General features: G+C 37.4%; 1 protein-coding gene across 4 annotated transcripts in view; it reads left to right on the top strand.

Moving 5' to 3' along the window:
• The window catches only part of CPEB2 (cytoplasmic polyadenylation element binding protein 2), a gene marked incomplete at its 5' end in the record, with an annotated part of 69658 nt that overhangs the window by 27861 nt on the left and 22295 nt on the right, over positions 1–19502 (top strand). For 2 of the 4 annotated variants that reach the window (XM_080648706.1, XM_080648704.1), the window contains 2 exons: positions 6429–6479; positions 15733–15756. In XM_080648706.1, the coding sequence (XP_080504832.1) occupies positions 6429–6479; positions 15733–15756 (75 nt within the window). The remainder of the gene's footprint in view (positions 1–6428; positions 6480–15732; positions 15757–19502) is intronic. The other 2 variants (XM_080648707.1, XM_080648705.1) reach the window with 1 other exon arrangement.

Below are 19502 nucleotides of genomic sequence, written 5' to 3'. Positions count from 1 at the left end.
GGGCGGGGTGTGTGTCCCTCAGCCCAGCCTGCACCCTCTCTAATCTGGGACCCCTTGAGGGATGTCAGATTGCCCGTTTAGGCCTGATCACACCATGGGATCAGGCCTAAACGGGCAGTCTGATATCCCTCTCACAATCCAGGACTGCTTTCTCCCAACCACTCGCCTGCCTGCCTGCCTAATTGCCCCTAACAACCCCCCTGCCAGCCTGATAGACACCTAACTGCTCCCCTTCCGGCCCGATTGCCCCTAACTGCCCTCCCCTGCCTTCCTGGTCACCCCTGACTGCCCTCCTCTGCCAGCCTGTTTGCCCTTAACTGTGCTCCCCTGCAGGCCTGGTCGCCCCTAACTGTCCTCCCCTGCTGGCCCGGTCACCCCTAACTGCCTTCCCCTGTCACCTCTACTGCCCCCCCCCCCCCTGCATGCCAGGTTGCCCCCAACTGCCCTCCCCTGTAGGTTTGGTTCCCCCAACTGCCTCCTCTGCCTGCCTGGTCACCTCTAACTTCCCTACCCTGCTGGCCCAGACACCCCTAACTTCCCTCCCTTGCCAGCCTGGTCCCTCCCCTGCTGGCCTGATCGCCCACAACTACCCTCCCCTGCCAGCCATTTCGTGGTGGCCATCTTGTGTGTTGGAATGGTGGTCAATTTGCATATTACCTCTTTATTATAAAGGATGTTAGGGAAGTGTTTGGCTTCATTTTCATTCTTTCTAGTTCACATTTCTACAATTTTAAAAGGTTTAAATCCAAAAAAGAGGAATAAGAAGTTTTATTATTTTATCACTATTTTATGTTTTTAAAATTGGTAGCAATTGTTTTAGAGAAAGAACTCATTTTCTAAATGGCCTGACTTAAATATATTTTTTTCAAATACTGCTTTGTTAAAATTTTAGTAACTGACAACTTGTCTATATGTGATAAGTTATATGCAGTGCAATTGTCAATTTCTCAGTGTTTTTGTTGTTCAGATATACATCTAAAATAGTTAACATGAATTATGTATATATATTATACACATTACTAATATCATGTATATGTATTATAAACATTACTATTAAATCAAAATAGACTAATAAGATAATTTCAAGATAATGTAGGTCCTCTAGCTATTCACTGACACCTAAGAATCCTATATAATAAAACCCTAATATGCAAATTGACTGAACGGAGGAACAACAGGTCACTATGATGCACACTGACCACCAGGGGGCAAATGCTCAACAAGGAGCTGCCCCCTGGTGGTCAGTGCGTTCCCACAGGGGAAGTGCCACTCAGCTGGAAGCTGGGCTCACGGCTGGTGAGTGTAGTGGTGGTGGCAGGAGACTCTCCCGCCTCCAAGGCAGTGCTAAGGATCCCTTGGGGGATGTCTGACTGCCGGCTTAGGCCCTTGGGGAGCGGGCCTAAGCCAGCAGTCGGACATCCCCCAGGGAGTCCTGGACTACAGGAGGGTGCAGGCTGGGCTGAGGGACCCTCCTACCCCCCAGTGCACGAATGTCATGCACCGAGCCTCTAGTACAGGGGTGGGCAAACTTTTTGACTCGAGGGCCACAATGGGTTCTTAAACTGGACCGGAGGGCTGAAACAAAAGCATGGATGGAGTGTTTGTGTGAACTAATATAAATTCAAAGTAAAGGAGCGGAGGGGAGAGCAAGAGAACCCTCCGCTCTTTCAGCTCCGCGGGCCGGATAGAACAGCCGAACGGGCCGGATCCGGCCTGCGGGCCGTAGTTTGCCCACAGCTGCTCTAGTATATATTTTTTCAAAATTATTTATTTTAAATTTCATAATATCTAAATGTAAAAGAAGTGTCAAGGGGTAATATATTATTTATATGTGTATTAAAACTATTATACAATTATACATTATGATATTTTCACAATAATAAGCATTTTGACCAACTTTATTACTAGAGGACTGTTGTAAGATTAGGTTCTTCTGGGACAACAAAAAACTCATAAATGGCTTAAATAAATTAGAAGTTTGTTTCTCTTATATAAACATAGGACTCCTAGAAGTGTTGTGGTGATTTTCATGGATCTAGGCATCTGTCTGATTCGGTTATCCATAACAGCCAGCTTCTGCCTCATGATACATTATGGCTGTTTTTGTTTAGCCATCTTATCTTCTTTCCAGCAAGCAGGAAAAAGGTAAAGGAAAGGGAATATCTTTTCTGAAACTATTCATACCAATTCTGCTTTACATCTCATTGGCCAGATCTTACATACTTGTGCACATGTAACTGCAAGGAAGGCTGAGAAGTGTAGATTTTTACTCTAGGCATTTGGGGGTCCTGCTATTCACAGGAACAGGTGTTAGTGTACAACTACTAGTCTCTGCACACACGGCTTTTGGATAATAGGGAGAAGAAATTGGTTTTACAGCAATGTATTTTTATCTATATTGAAGTATGTTATCTAATATACTATAGAAAATTCTGTGACTTTTTTTAATGGCTGAATTATCCTATAGCTATGCATATACACCTTCTTTGGAATTACGTTACCACCTAGGAAATCATTATAAGATAGTGATTAAGAGTGTGGAACCAAACTGTCAGGGTTGGAGTCCTGCCAGAGCTATCTGACAGGTGTAACTTGGGCAAGTGATTTCATCTTTTGTGGCACAGAGTCTTCATCTTCAATGGGAAGATCATAATACCTAACACATAGATTGTTGTGAGGGCTAAATAACTGGTTGTGAAGAACTTAGAAAAGCTCCTAGCACAAGCCCTCAAACGTTAGTTATTATCAATTGGCAGGTTCTTGGTGAAAGTAATTTTAAACTGTTCTAAGTAAAATGTACCTGTAAAAGTTAACTTGTAAAGATGTAGTTTTACTGAAGTAGAGAAAAAGTAATTGTATAATTTTAACATAGTCTAAATTTCTTTCTTTCATTTTGGAGTATTTTATTATGTTGAGAGATTTTCCTGCTTTGAGATCTATGTTTTAGAACATATATACAAGTATATATCCATTTGTAAATAGGTAGCTGTCTTTTCAACTTTCCACATGTGTGCCTTTTAAGTCCCTTCAGAGCCAAGTAGTCAAAAACCATTAGCGATGAAAATATCTTGTTATCTGTGTCTTGGGATAAATAAAGTGAACAATTAATCTGTTAAAGGATAATTATGTGGGAGTTGAAAGTTAGTGTTGTTTTTTGTTTTGTTTTGTTTTGTTTTATGTGTGTTTTTTTTTTTTTAATGGAGCAAGGGTTAAGGCTTTGTTCAATTTACTTTTTCCAGGGAGTTTTGCCTGAATCCCTGGACTTGGTTAAATACCTTTGTGGGGGATTTTATATAGCACCAGTGGTCTGTTGCATGAAATTCATGCACATTAAAAGGGAATTAACTAGAGGAAATATTTTAATATGGCTATTTGCCCTTTTTTATAATAGAAGTGTCAAAGATGAAAGAAAATTAGTAAAATATATATGAAAATCCCTCGCGGGACCCAGAGTCAAGTCCCCGCCCACCTGAGTGCGCCTCGAAATCGCGCCAGACCCAGACCCAGACCCGGCTAGCCCCACCCCAGTCAAGCCCCACTGGGTGGGGGGGGGGGTGCAGCCTCAGGTCCCCTGGCCCTGGCGCGAGGGTGTGATGACCATTTGCATATTAGCTCTTTATTATATAGGACTAGAGGCCCTGTGCACAAAATTTGTGCACGGGGGGATGTGTGTCCCTCAGCCCAGCCTGCACCCTCTCCAGTCTGGGACCCCTCGAGGGATGTCCAACTACCCGTTTAGGCCCGATCCTACCAGGATAAATGGGCTGTCGGATATCCCTCTCACAATCCAGGACTGCTGGCTCCCAACTGCTTGCCTGCCTGCCTTCCTGATTGCCTCTAACTGCTTCTGCCTGCCAGCCTGATCACCCCCTAACCACTCCCCTGCCAGCCTGTTTGATGCCTAACTGCTCCCCTGCCTGCCCGATTGCCCCTTACTGCCCTCCCCTGCCAGCCTGGTCATCCCTAACTGCCCTCCCCTGCCAGCCTGGTCACCCCTAACTGCCCTCCCCTGCCGACCTGGTCCCCCCCAACTGCCCTCCCCTGCCGACCCGGTCACCCCTAACTGCCCTCCCCTGCCAGCCTCATCGCCCCTAACTGCTTTCCCCTGCTGGTCTGGTCCCCCCGCAACTGCCCTCCACTGAAAGCCTGGGCCCCCCCCAACTGCCCTCCTGGTCCACTCCACCTGCCCTCCCCTACAGGCCTGGTCACCCCCAACTTCCCTCCCCTGCAGGCCTGGTCACCCCCAACTTCCCTCCTCTGCTGGCCTGGTCACCCCTAACTGCTTTCCCCTGCAGGCTTGATCACCCCCAACTGCCCTCCCTTGCAGGCCTGGTCCCTCCCAACTGCCCTCCCCTGCTGGCCATCTTGTGGCAGCCATCTTTGACCACATGGGGGAGGCCATCTTGTGTGTTGGAGTGACGGTCAATTTGCATATTACTCTTTTATTAGATAGGATACTGTACATAATTCTTTTCACATTTGGCAGATTTTATTGAAATTGTATATTTGTGTCCGTCTTCACTATTACATCATAAGCACATAAGGGAAGACTGTATATTAAGCATATTTGTATTCTCAGCCTCCTACACACTGTCAGTGTGCAAGACTTAATGAACTTGTTATACAGAACAGCAACACAGGTTGCCACTTTCACAGTTTTGATGTTCAGTCTCAAGACAGAAATAATAGTAATTTTTTGTGGTTTTATATTGTTCTCTAAATTTACTCATCTGCAACAAGATGTTTAGAAATAGGCATATTTCCAAAATAAGCTATGATACTTGAAAGTAATGTTCCATGCTATTGCAATCCTGTTTAGGAAAGGTCTGCTTTCTGTACATACTAAGCTATCACAACAATAAACATATTTCTATGCTGTTAGAGTGATGCCTTTGTCTAAGATTTGTCTTGTATGGGATATTTGGACAGAATATAGAGCCCAGAAATGTAGAGTGTTTGCAGAGGTAGTAAAGGTAATGCAGTTTATCTGTACTCTTTACTAATCACGCCAACTCCATTCAGATATTTATTGGTCACGCTTCTGGTGGCAATACATTATTTGTTATAATGTCTTTTTTCTTTCTTTTCTCTCTTTCTTTTCTCTTTCTTTCTTTCTTTCTTTATTCCTTCCTTCCTTCCTTCCTTCCTTCCTTCCTTCCTTCCTTCCTTCCTTCCTTCCTTCCTTCCTTTCTCTTTTTTAAAATCTTTATTGTTGAATTAAGTATGTCCTCTTTTTCCCCCATTTACCCCTTCTAGCTTGCCCCCGCCCTCTGCTCCAGGCCTTCACCACCATATTGTCTATATGCATACAAGTTCTTTGATCTCTTTCCACCCACCCACACCCTCCTTTCCTCAAATTCAACAGTCTGTTCCATGCTTCTATGTCTCTGGATCTGTTTTGTTCATCAGTTAATTTTGTTCTTTACATTCCACATATGAGTGAGATCATGTAATGCTTGTCTTTCTCTAACAGGCTTATTTCGCTCAGCATAATACTCTCCAGGTCCCAGTAATGTTTTTTTTTTAAAAGGGACTGTGCAGAAAGTTGCTAAAATGCAATCTCACAGACATTTCATTTTTAGCAGATTTCTAAATGGATTTTAGTGTATCTCTTAAATAGTCTATCAGAGATTTAGGTGTTAGAGAAAAACCCTATATTTTAATGAACTAAAAACAGTGATTATCCTCACTGTTGGCATTTCATCAAACAAGGTAGAATGTAAAAGTGCTGGATAAATTACAGTATGTTCGTGCATACCTTTTTTTCTTACTATATACTGTTGTCGCAAAACTCCTAAGTGAAGAATGACTCAAAAGAAATATACTATGCTATTATGCTCTTAAGCCTTACTATTTTCATTTTTTTATATTTTTATTTTTATATCATCTTTAAACTTAAAACAAATTAGATTTCCAATACCTGTAATAATACTTCTAAGACATTTTCATTAAACTTCTTTAAAGACAACTATATAAAATGATACTGAATTAAATGGCAAGTCATCATGAATTTTTACTGTTTATTATTTTAATATTCAGGTTTTTTTTATTTAGGAATAGAAATTACTTTTTTTCAAGTTTTATTTTTAGAAAAATAAAATTACAAACATTGTAATATAAGAAATTCTCACATCTATTAAGTTTGAAAGACTAGGATATCTACATTGTTTTTACATTTCAAAATAAATAGACTTTATTCTATAGGGATTTTTTTCAAATCTCATTGTGCTCTTATGATCTAGGAAGTAGGTTAACTGTTTTTGTTTTCAACTTTCAAGGATCATTTTAGTTAATGTACTTTGAGTTAAACATTACCTTTTTAGACCATACGAAATATGCTGTGTTCAATAATTTTCCCTTTATGCCCCTTTCTTTTTTTAAATTTGTAAATAGCTTAATAATCTTCACACTTTCCTGTCTTTTTAAAGGTCGATTGAGCTATCCACATCCAGGAACTGACAATCTGTTGATGTTAAATGGTAAGTTGTATGAAACCATTTTATTTTTCCAGTTGATTTATATAAATAAAGATGGTTGAATGCCTTTCTCTAAACCTTTCCTATTCTATATGTTAGTCATATTATAGGTACAAAAATAAAGCTACAACACTTTCTGTACAGAAAACAGAATTGGGTGTTTCAGTATATTCTGGCTGGCAAAGCCGCCATTGAAGTATATTTATGATAGTATGACTTAATTCAGTTACCACAGTCTTTGGAGACAGTCCTGAGTTTGAATATTGGCTTTTCAGGCAATGGGAGTAATCTTGATGAAGTAACTTCTGTGAGCATGGGAATAAAATCTCAAGGTTTATTAGGAGAATTAAAAGAGATGATGTTTGCAAATATATAGAATTTGTTATTACTATAGCACTTCTGTTAATGTTCAACTAAAGAATATACTGGTGATTTTGTAAAGATGGTGGTCACACTAACTTTATTTATTCTAACTAGAACTTTTACAATGTGAAATTCACCAAAGTTAGAAAAAGAATAAACTTTCATTAAACTTTGTTTTCTTTCTGTTAGACAAACAGAATTGTATTCAGAGAGTTACAGTACTTAACACATTCATGACTGTGGGAGTAAGCATGAAGGATTAAAATATCCTTCGGAAAGGTATTTTTAAATCAGAAGGTGGGTGATGAGCAGGAAGTAGGAAGAAGTAATAATAGAGATAGTATTTACTTTAAAATACATAATTATATCATTAGAATGGCTTTCAACTAAACCTTAGTTGAAAAAAGATGGCAATGAAGTTGGAGAACAAATGCTGAAAAAAGGCCAATGTAAAGCTAGACCATGTGCACCAGTGTTAGTGAAGACTATTTTAGTGGCAGAAAGGTGGAATAAAGTCTAGGCTACCTGGGAGATGGTCAAGGTGGAATGGATTTTGGAATGAAAGAGTAACTGAAGCATTAGATACAGTGATTGGTTCATTGTGTTTGACCATTATGCATTGAGTTGCCCACCACACGTCAACCTAGTCTGAGCACTGAGTTATCTATCAGTGAAGGTTTGTAAGTTCAGTTAGAGCTAGAACTGTCAAGGTCCTATCTCTGGGGCCAGACTGTGCACTCTACGCTGAAGCCACGTCCACCCTGGACCTCAAAACAGTCCACTAGGCCAAGTTTATGAATCCAGTGAATCATGAATCACAGTGTTTATATAGACTTTGACCTTCTGGTACTAGAAATTACATTCCAGGACTTCATTCAACTATTTTTCTACCACAGAATTAAAAAAAAAAAACAACAACATTATTTGAGTAGCTTGTCTCTGACCTTTAAATCTATGACTATAACTTATATTATTGAAATTGATTTTATAAAACTGAAAATAGATAATAATTTTTCTTATTCCTGTGGCTTGAATTATAAAATAATGATAGATTTAGGTAACAATAAATTATTTATATATTAGTCCTCCTTTAAACACTTTTAAAAATATTCTTTGTGGTAAATAAAGATCATTCACATTTCTGTATTAACTTCTAAACAAAGCAATTCAGTTGAAAATTTTGAATTTACAAATGTTTCACATAAGCTGCCAAAATCCATCTGAAGGAAAATTCATCTGAGGTAATCAGTTAGATCATTAACAGATGTTCTTAGATTGTTAAATGTGTAATAAGCTAATTTAGAAGTATATTGTAATCACATTAGAATATGTCGTCAGTTATGTGTGAGCAAAGGGCTTAGTTGCTGAACTGTTTTTACAACTTATACTTTTGGTTACACTAAACATAATTAAATGAATTTATTTCATCAGTTGCTTAAATTTTTCTAAATAATGTAGATGTTAGATTGAAAATGTTTCATCACATAGTAGAAACAAGCATATTTTGTTTCAGGAAAGAGTTGCATCTTGTGGGCAAATCTGTTTTTTTAATCATGTGAGCAGTCTTCATAGTCTGCCACTTTATGGCCACAATACGTACTCAATACAGTAAAGCATCATGGAAATTTTGAACTTTTTCTGGTAAGAGACTGTGCGGATAAAAGGTCATGAAACTAGGACATTAAAGTATGTTTAGGGCAGCAGAGACAATTTGATTCAAAGAGAAAACATTCATTTTGCGCGTTTGAGGTCATTGGTTAAGAGGGGGAAGCAAGAGTCAGAAAATTGGGTATATGTATAGGATAAAGAAGCATTTGAATATTAAAAATTTAAATAGATTTTTGTAGACATCAAAATTTATTGAAGAGAAAAGTAGGCAAAGGGCACTAAAACATAAGGGGAAATTTTTTGAGCTAGTTTGTAACAGCTTGTAATTCAACTATATTTTTAACATATTGTCTCCCTGAGAAATGTGGAAATTAAGTGATGTTAATAACAAGCCTCTACCTATGGTAAATTATTATTGAATATTACTGACTGTTTAAAGAAAGTGTAGATCTTCATACATAGAGCTGCTTCTTAAATTACTACACTTTAGTATGTCAGAGATTTAACTATTAGACAGTTGATTAAATAAGTTGTATTATTTAACCATTAAGCATAGCTAATATTATTTACTTTGAAAATTGATATTTAATAACACATTAGTATTTTGTGTGGTGGTTTAATAGTAGTTCATAGTGGTTGGTACCACAGACTCTGGAGCCAGAGTCTCTGAGCTTAAGCTCAAGTTTGCCCTTTCTAGCTATGTGACCTTGGGCAGCTTACCTAACTTCACTCTGACTCAGATTCTTTCTGTCTAAGAGAGAGCATGCTGCCTGCCCCAAGGGATTGTCTGAGAAGTGAAAGCATTCATTCAAGTAAAGTATGTATCTGGAACAGTTCCTGGAAGGAAACGTTAGCTGTGGCAGTGGGTGATGATGAACAGTGACAAAAATCACTTTGAAAGAGTGAAAATCATGTCCTATTAATAGAAAAAGGAGTTGGGTCTGTTTACTTTGGATAATATAAAATTAAAGAAGGCATAACTTATATTTTCAATTATTTGAAGGATGTTACATGTAATGAACAAAGGAGGCTTGTTTTATGTTATTGCAGAAAGCCAAACCAGAACCATTTTGAAGAAGCTATATAGGGACAAATTTGGGTCAATAAAAGCAAAATGACTCAGGCAGTTTCCTAAAGTGTGGTGTGCTTGCCCCTGTGTTATAATGACTTTTGATGGTACACAAATATGCATTAAAATAAATGCATTACAAATTAAGGTCATTCTTTTTTTTTAATTTTTATTGATTTTAGAGAGGAAGGGAGAGGGATAGAGAGAAAGAGAAACATCATTGATGAGAGAGAATCATTGATCAGCTGCCTCCTGCACACCCCCTACTGGGGATTGAGCCCACAACCCAGACATGTGCCCTTGGCTGGAATCGAACCTGGGACCCTTCAGTCTGCAGGCCGACACTCTATCCGCTGAGCCAAACCGGCTAGGGCAAGGTCATTCTTTAGAAAATACAGAACTGGCAGAAATCTGTTATGTTCCAGTAGTAAGTACTAGGCTTGTGTCCATTTAATAAAAAATAATATATAAATAGTAGTATAGTTGTTATGCAGATAAGGCGAATATTGTAAAGGTTTTATGATCCTATCTTCCTAGTTAATTAGTGTTATGGTTAAACTTTTAAATATTCCTTTAATTAAGGGTCAAATAAGGTATGGGATAAAGGTCAGGAAGTTGGTAAAACTGTGATGTACCTCTGATAAATCTTTAACTCCGAGCCTCTGCTAACTCAGATAGAGAAAAAGGTATAATCCCACACCCATATATCTTATGAAGTTGTATCAATTTTTTAAAAATTGTAACAACAAAAAAATGCCAAGGAAATATAACTGCAAGCAGCTCCTACTTCTGAATAGACCATATTCCTCAAATCAAGTGGAAATCAAGTGGAATCGACTGGTGGAGACTCTGCCACTATTGAGTAATCCAAATGTAGGAGTCCAACTGGAACATCCAGAGGCTTTTTAGGAAAGTCTCCTTGCATAGGAATGGGTAGATTGCTTAAAAACCAAAGGTTAAGTACTCTCTGAAGTCAGAATGACAGCTTGAATGTTTATATTTCTATAAGTGTATAAATCTTACACTTTTTATTATCAATAGTAAAAAAATACACAACAGAAATACTCTCTTTTTCATAATAGTACAAAACATTCAAGGATTTGTTTCTGTTTGAATTGTTTTCCCCTTAACCCCTGCATCAAGGAAGGTAGTATTTTCATTAATGCATAAGGTTTTTCAAAAGGAGAACAGATAGACTAGAAGTATGGGAGGATGGTATTAGCAACATAGTTTGAAATTTAAATTTGCAGTTATTAACCACTTACAACCATGTTTGTAATCAAGAGCTTGATGTGCTTTAGGGAGGAAAGAAGTTACGTGTTTCTTTTAAGAAAATTTACTCAGAAGTGAAATTCTATTTCTGAAGGCAGAAACTCTAAATGTGTTAAGTCACAAACATAGGAAACTTAAGCATGCAGTCAGTTCTTTTTTTATGCTGATGGAAGTGAGTGTAGACAACAGACTTATTTTGGTACTTGAATGGGATTATGATAAGAGTTGAGGGGGTGGTATATTTTTCTCCTGGATTATGGCTCAAGTTTTTAGAGTTATGAAATAAGATTTTTTTTTTTAGTAGTTTCACACCAAGGTAACTTTAACTTTTAAGTATTTCCAGCTGATTTGATATGTTTATTTGTCACTCCTCCTGCTGCAGTAATTCAAGTACCACAACTGAGCTAAGAGCCAATACATATGGGCAGAAAGACCCTAAAGAGAATGCTAGAATTATTCGTTTTGTTTGTTTGTTTTGCTTTATTTTGTTGTTTTGTAGCTATGATTAGAACTTAATAATAATATTGGTAACCCAGGACCAAATTGTAAAGCCACTTGCATAGGAAAGGTCTTCAGGCATTTCTCACAGCCCCTCTTATTATTTTCATTAAGGAAAAGAAAAGATATATATGTAAATACATAATATACATTTTAACATTCATGTGCATACACACAAAAATATGTATTTATATATGTACTAGAGGCCCGGTGCACGAAATTCGTGCACTCAGAGGGGGGGTCCCTCAGTCTGGACTGCACCCTCTCCCAGTCTGGGAGCCCTCAGGGGATGTCCAACTGATGGCTTAGGCCCGCTCCCAAGTGGGCCTAAGCCATCAGTCTGACATCCTTAGCGCTGCCGCGGAGGCAGGAGAGGCTCCTACCACTGCTCCTGTGCTAGCCAGCCATGAGCCTGGCTTTTGGCTGAGCGGCGCTCCTGCATTGAGCATCTGCCACCTGGTGGTCAGTGAGTGTCATAGCAACCGGTCGTTCTGCTGTTCGGTAGATTTGCATATTAGCCTTTCATTATATAGGATTTTAAATAGCCAATTCCCCATTTTTGTATAAAGTATTTTTATAATGTACCTGAAATTTTATATTCTAAATACAGTTTTTAATACTTAAAAAAGGTACTCACTTTTTTCTAAATCATTATAAATGAGATTGGAGGGGTATATTGTTTAAAGGAGACTTTTTAAAAACATAATAAATAGTAATTTACTGATTTTTTTCTCCCTAGGGTTTTCTGATAAAGTTACAGCAGAATATACCCCAGAAATTCACGTAGAAACATTGGTCGGAAATGAGTACACCCATCATTGTTTTGGGTGATGGCAGCAGATTGGTTATTTCCATGACAGGGAATAGGAAATGTTTCACATGGTTTAGCTCCATCTGCAGTCAGTTCTATTTTTGGTAATGAAGAGACTTGCAATCTGAGAGTTGTCTAAAAAACAAGTGGAATAACTCTTTATAGGATTCTAAAATTCCTCAGTATGAGATAGTTGGAGAAATTTTCTAAATAAATGTGTTCAAGCCCGGGAATGAGATGAAATCTAAGGTGCTGTGAGCACTTGTATTTATTTTCACTGTTTTAATATTGAGTATAGCTTCATTAATTTTCTCAGTAAGTTAAGAATTATGTGCCACATTATGAACTTCATCATAATTTGTAATTTGACTTAAACTTGATAATAGTTTTATTTGCTATATAAATGTCCGACCCGCTACAGCCAGAAATGGGATGCTCCAAGGCAAATTTGTACCGGATTAATGTCACTAAACCTTGCCTAGGCATAAGCAGGAAGCCCAGCTCCTGAGATTGTGCTGTGAATTGTTTGGGGCCCTATTAATCATTTTTAGGCTTAATACCACATTAAAGACTTACGGGAATCCACTCTTTTATTGTCTGTTCTTGATAGTATTAAAATTCCTATTTTATCCATCTGATTTTCCACAGTTGATGTTCCATCTCTTTGAGACAGCTTTTTAAGGCCTTTAGAAGTCTTAGAAGACCTAGATAACCAAATTCTAAATGATACTTCCACACCTACCCTCACCCTGAACTAATATTTAGATAGGTAAACTCTATGTATATTACATATAGAGGGTGAGGCAAAAATAAGTTTACAGTTGTTTTTATGGAAAATAGTAGGATAATTATAAATAATAATATAAGAATAACCACTGTTTCGTGTACTCACAACTGTAAACCTATACACATAAACATATATGTAATGTGAATATATAGCTAGCTATATACATAAATTGTACATGTGTATACATACAGGTAAACTATATAGGTTAGGTTAACCTGTAGAACTTTGAGATAATTAGCACTCATGGACAGGTTAAGTCTGCTGTAGATTATATAACTAAACTAGAGGCCCAGTGCACAAAATTCGTACATGGGGTGGGGGGTCCCTCAGCCCGGCCTGCACCCTCTCCAATCCAAGACCTCTCAGGGGATGTCCCACTGCCAGTTTAAAAGCAGTCGGGCATCCCTCTTACAATCCAGGACCGCTGGCTCCTAACCACTCACCTGCCTGCCTGCCTGATCGCCTCTAACCACTCTGCCTACCTGCCTGATGCCCCTAACTGCTCCCCTACCTGCCTTCCTGATACCCCTAACTGCTACCCTGCCTTCCTGATCGCCCCTAACCTTTTTGCCTGCCAGCCTGATTGCCCCTAATCACCTCTGCCTGCCGGTATGATCACCCCTAACCACCCTCCCTTGCTGGCCTGGTCGCCCCTAACCGCCCTCCTCTGCCAGCCTGATCGCCCCTAATTGCCCTCCCCTGCAGGCCTGATCACCCCTAACCACCTCTGCCTCAGCCCCCGCCACCATGGCTTTGTCTGGAAGGATGTCTGGAAGACGTCCGGTCTAATTAGTGTATTACCCTTTTATTAGTATAGATAAAGATAGTAGAATGGCAGAGATGCAAATGAAGTTATTTTCCATAGAAGACTTATGTAAACCTTACATATTTTTTTACTTCTTGAACTGTAAATGACTAAGAGAGTTGACTAATTTGTTCCCTTTTTTATTACAGGGAAACTAATGCTATATTCTCACCTTACAGACACCTTATATTAAAGCCTTGGTATAAAATTTAAAATGCATTTTGAAAACTTCAATAATCGTTATATATAAAAGCCTAAGCAACTATTATGACCCAACGTCAGGAACAACCAGTCAACCAGTCGCTATGATGCACGCTGACCACCAGGGGGCAGATGCTCAACTCTGGATCTGCCCGCTGGTGGTCAGTGCACTCTCACAGCCAATCTCCCGTGACCCCTCCCCCAGGCAGGCCCTCATCAGCCCCTGGCGCTAAACCATTCGTAGAGACCTGCCTCTGGGTCAGGGTTTCATACATAGCAGAGCAGCTCCTCGCTGCAATCTATTGAAAGTAAGCCTTCAACACAAGAGTTTGTCTCGCTTCAGTCCTCTCCCTTCCTGGGGACCACCTGCCTGCCACAGTGGTGGCGCAGCAACGAGGGAAGGAAGAGGGGGGAGGCAGGTAACCATGTGGTGGCTGGGAGCCGACAGCGGTGTCCACAACCGGTATCCATTTCTGGGGCCCAGGGTGGGACAGGGAACCGGGGGTGGGTGGCAGTGGATTCAGCCCCTTTCCCAGGGGGGGCCAAGGGCTGGCTCCCTTCTTGGGGCCAGCGGCCAACCTCCCGCGGTCCCTCCCCCAGCCAGCCAACCTCCCTTAGTCTTTCCTGCAGTCCCTCCCCCTCAGCTGGCCACCTCCCATGGTCCATCCCTCCCAGCTGGCCAACTTCCCACCACAGTCTCTCCCCCAGCCGGCCAACCTCCTGTGGTCCTCCCCTCCCCCCAACCCCCACAAGAATTCATGCACTGGGCCTCTAGTAGAATATATTTAATGAGATGAAATGTTTTCTTTTGGTCTTTAAGTTTTATACTTTTGAGGAGACATTTCTGACAACTGTAATATATATTTCGATTTGAGATTTATTCCATATCAATTTTTCCCAGGCCTAAGACACTGTGAACATGAAATAAGATCTGAAATTCAACTGTCATTTTTTGTTTACTGCCTTGGTTCTGTATATCAATTTCAGGGTAAAAGTACTTGTTGTATACTCAGATTTGGGGGGGAGGAGTTATTTAAAAATAAGTTGTGAATTTTATCTAACTGGTAGTTTCTTACGAAAAATAAATTGTAGGTTTTTTTTCTTCATAAGGAATTATATAAACTGCTAGTCCCAGATGAAAATGCCTTACTAATTTATACTTTTACAGTACTTAAAATACCTACTATTCTATGATAATACCAATAATAATTTGTATCTGAATCCCTATTACCTCAGATGTCAAGATATAAACACTTTAGAAAGCTGTTATAATATGTGCTAAAAGAATAGAAAGCATTATTAGGTATAGTATGTCACTGATAATTTCTTCAACTAAGCAAGTTTGAATATGGATTGATTTCTTTACTGTGTCTTCAGTACTTTTTCCAAGCAGGGTTTGGTATAATGTGAATTGAATCTGAATTAATTATTTGTTGGACTATATATACTAGTAATAAGTAGAAAAATGAGGATTTAATTCAAATTGTTGCCATTCATTGGAATAATTATTTGTGATGCTATTTAACTGTAAAGTGTTACATATTCCTATCCTGCTCTGATGAAACAAATATTTATTCATGAATTTTAACATGAATGAGAATAAAATGTATATTTCCTTTTAATTTCACAGTTGTTATACAGTTCAGGTGAGATATATAATAAAAGTGCTCTGTAAATGGTAAAACATTATGCATATGTTATATATTGGTATTATTGTAGCTCTGAAAACAAAGTAGCACTAATTTCCAGATGCCCACACAACTTTTCATATCACAAATATTTGTATATGTGGGCTTATTTTTAGTTCTGACATTTTACAATTTGTCCTTTGTTTACATGCAGCAAGGAGTTATGGGAGAAGACGAGGTAATTCATTTCTGTTTGCTATGGTATAACTGTTTCTAATTGGGTTTTACTGATCAATGTTGTATTAATTATCACAGATTTCTTATGCAATGTCTGAAAACTCACAGAATTGTATTTTGACTTGAGCACTTACCTAAGTTTCCAATCTAAATCTCTTAACCTTTAAAGAACATTTCTTACTAATAAGGTTATTTAATAAAAGTATCCCTTTTAAACTGTCTAGATTTTAATTATTTTTAAAGTTATTTTACATCTTTTAAAATAAAGCTGTCATTTATAGTTTAAAAGTGTGTTTAATACATACTAGTGAAGATGACATGCAATATGATTTTTCTACTCTAAATCTATAACTGATTACCTAAGCTATGGTATATGATTATATATCGAGTTTATTATTTTAATGTTTGACCCAGTTGAAATTAACAAATTGACACTGATATATAGAAATCAAGTTGCTAATATTCTCTGTCTTCTAAGAATATAACCTCCCCGCCCCATTCCCCTTCTTCCTTCTTTCTAACACACACACAGCACACACACACACACTTTCTCTCCCCACAGTAGTCTTCCCTTCAGGGTTCTTATTATCTTAAGGAAAAAGCTAGAACTGTGTGATGCTGGACTAATAAACATTCTAGGAAAGCAGCTGACAGTTTCTGTGCCTTAAACTTGGCCTTTTTTTTTTTTTTTCATGTGCAGAATTTGAGAGGGAAAAATGTCTTTGGCATGAGAAGAAGTAAAAAACATTATACTACTACATTATTCTTTAAGTGAGCGATAATCATGATATTTACATAGTTGTTAAAAGTGCAAACTAAATAGAAAGAATATTCCTTGACGCCTAAAATCCCCCTTGAGCAATGGAGAATAGACAATAATAGTGCCTTTTCATAAATATTACATGTGTGTGAGTGCTTCAATTTCTTTTTATCTAGTCATGAGTGCATATGCTTGGAAAACAAACAAGAAAAAATATTTGCCACCACTGAGGACAGAAACTGGTATTTTGAGTAGTAGGATTTCTAGTTTTATATTTTACTTTGTCTAAATTTAACATTTTTGGAATCTGAAGCTTCAAATGCTTGACTGAATTTTTTGATTCTTTAGTTTTCTATCTAAAAAACTAGAGCTATAGAAAAAAACCTAAGTAACTTTCTAAAGATTATTATTAGCAACTGAGAAGAGAGAGGGAATGTTTAGAATTTTAGTGTCTATTTTCATATCTGTAGACTGTCTCATTTCCCTGTACTGTTTTAATATGGAGCTTCAGTTCTCTTGCAAAAAGACCCACTTACCAAGTTGTGATTTTAAAGTATTTTTGAAACTACAGAGCAATTTAGGATTATTTTCTTATTACATACTTTTTATCTAATTAGCCTTATCAATTTATGTTTAGTCTTATTAGGCATATGCCAGTGTGAATGTCATGATCTTGGAAGTTCTTAGGACAAAGTTAACAGACGATTGTTTTGTTTGTCTTCTTTCATCTCAGTTCTGTAATTGTAGACTATGGTTATAATATTAAGAAAAAGCAACAGTTTTTGCTTTTAGATAGGAACTTGCTACTACTCCTAAATATCTCTATCCTCTGAGAGCCATAAAGATTTCCTCTGCTTTCAGGCTGCCTCCAGTATTGGAAGAAAGAGGACTCTCACATGGTTTTAAGTAGAAGCTTTCTTTGGGACAGAAGTGACAGTTGTCACACTTATTTAGCTTATGGGAGGATATAATGCCTGAATTTTCATCTCAAATTATATGGCATTCAGTAATTTTTTTTAGTTGATATTCTGTGAACAGTAGAAGTCTGCATTAAAATTTTTATTTTGATGGTCAGAAGAAAAGAATGCCCATTAGAAATAGTTATTGATAGATATTATATGAATTTGAAAATATTTTATACCGTAATATAAAAAAACACAAGAACAACAAAAAAACATGACAAAGGAATGGTTCTTTTCCTATTTTTTACTCATTTTCCCCCTTTCTATTCAGTTTGCATATCTTATTATATCCTCTATGAGAAAAGAATAAACCTATTATTGGGGCAAAATATTTTAGAGTGATAAATGTACCTTGTAATTTCATTCTAAGTTCTTTGGTGAAACATGCTTGATTTGATAAGTAATTCTATCTGATTAAGCAGGTGATGTTTGAGAGAGATCAGGCCTGCTCCTGCTTCTTTTGCTTTGATAGTCTTTTTTATCCTTGCATATGAAATAAAAGTCACACTGGTGGGTTATCTACCCTAATAGAATCATCTCTGGATCTTATAAGTTGGGGTGAATATTCCTATTCATAATTCATATAATTTGTCTTGTTTTTATTTTTAGAACAACTTTTATTAAATAAAAGAGCAGGATAATACATTGAGAGCAAAGAACCATGCTTCAAGCTATAAATTGAATAATTGTGCAAATGTTTTCTTTTTCTTTGCTGCCTTTCCCCATTGATATGTTGGGCAATGTCTTTATTCTGGGCTTCCAGAATAAGGCTAAAAATATGAAAAGTCAAGTATAAGTATTAATGTTTAGGCACATTATTAGCATAATCGCCAAAGTCAGAGTTAGAAGCTCAGTGTAATCTTAGTTATAACTAACCTCATATTACATTATGTTTATTCTTATATTTTCTGTTTCTATCTTTTCCTATTGCAGAACTTTGATTGGCCTTTCATTTGTGTGTACAGTATGTTTATACACATGCATGTGTGTGAATAGTTCTACATTTGTTAAAAATATGAAATCTATAATTTAAAAACAAACTTCCTACAAAGAAAGTTTCAGCCCCAGATGGGTTTAGTGGTGAATGAATCAGATTTTTAAAGAACAAAAGTTTATTCAGTTCTGTATCTATTTATATGTTGTTGTTTGTGTGTGTGTATGTGTGTGTGTGTATTCTTGTGCCAATTTTCAAAGCTTATTTGTTTAAGGAATTTTATTTCCTCTAGTTGTTGAATTTATTAGCATAGCTGCTTATAATATTTCCCTTTTAGCCTCTTAATGTTCATAGATTGTATTGATGGATGTCCCCTTTTTCATATTTAGTATTTGTAATTTGAGTTTTCTTTCTTGAACTTAGGGGTATATAAATTTGATAAGTTTTTAAAGAGCCAACTTTTGGCTTTATTGGTTATCTTTCTGTTAGTCTTCTATTTTTTAATATATTTTTATTGATTTCAGAGAGGAAGGGAGAGGGGAGAGAGAGAGAGAGAAACATCAATGATGAGAGAATCATTGATTGGCTGCCTCCTGCACATCCCACACTGGGGATCAAGCCCACAACCTGGGCATGTGCCCTTTGACCGGAATTTAACCTGGGACCCTTCAGTCCGCAGGCTGACGCTCTATCTACTGAGCCAAACCAACTAGGGCCTGTTAGTCTTTTTTATGTCATGTATTTTGTTTTTTCTTTCTTTTATCTTTTTTGTTTTTAATTTGCTATTTTTCTTTTTATGGCATAAACTAGGATTACTTTAAGTATTTTTTGTTCTCTAATATGCATTTAAAACTAAATTTTCTGCTAAGTATGCAGATTTTTCTCTACATATGTTGCTACATCCCACAGATTTTATATTGTGCTTTTATTATCGTTCAGTTTCACTCTTTTGGGTGTAAAAACTGGAAAACATATCCTAGTTTCATAGTAAAAAAAAGAAAGGTAATTTAATTTTGATTGAAAACTATTGTAAATATTTTAGTCCAAATCAAATTTTGAACAAATTCCACTTCCCTAAGCACATATGATTT

This window comes from Plecotus auritus (genome assembly GCF_963455305.1).
Source record: "Plecotus auritus genome assembly, chromosome: 1".
Classification (NCBI taxonomy): domain Eukaryota; kingdom Metazoa; phylum Chordata; class Mammalia; order Chiroptera; family Vespertilionidae; genus Plecotus; species Plecotus auritus.
The sequence above is the reverse complement of the archived record's forward strand: the minus strand, read 5'-3'. Positions and strand labels throughout refer to the sequence as shown.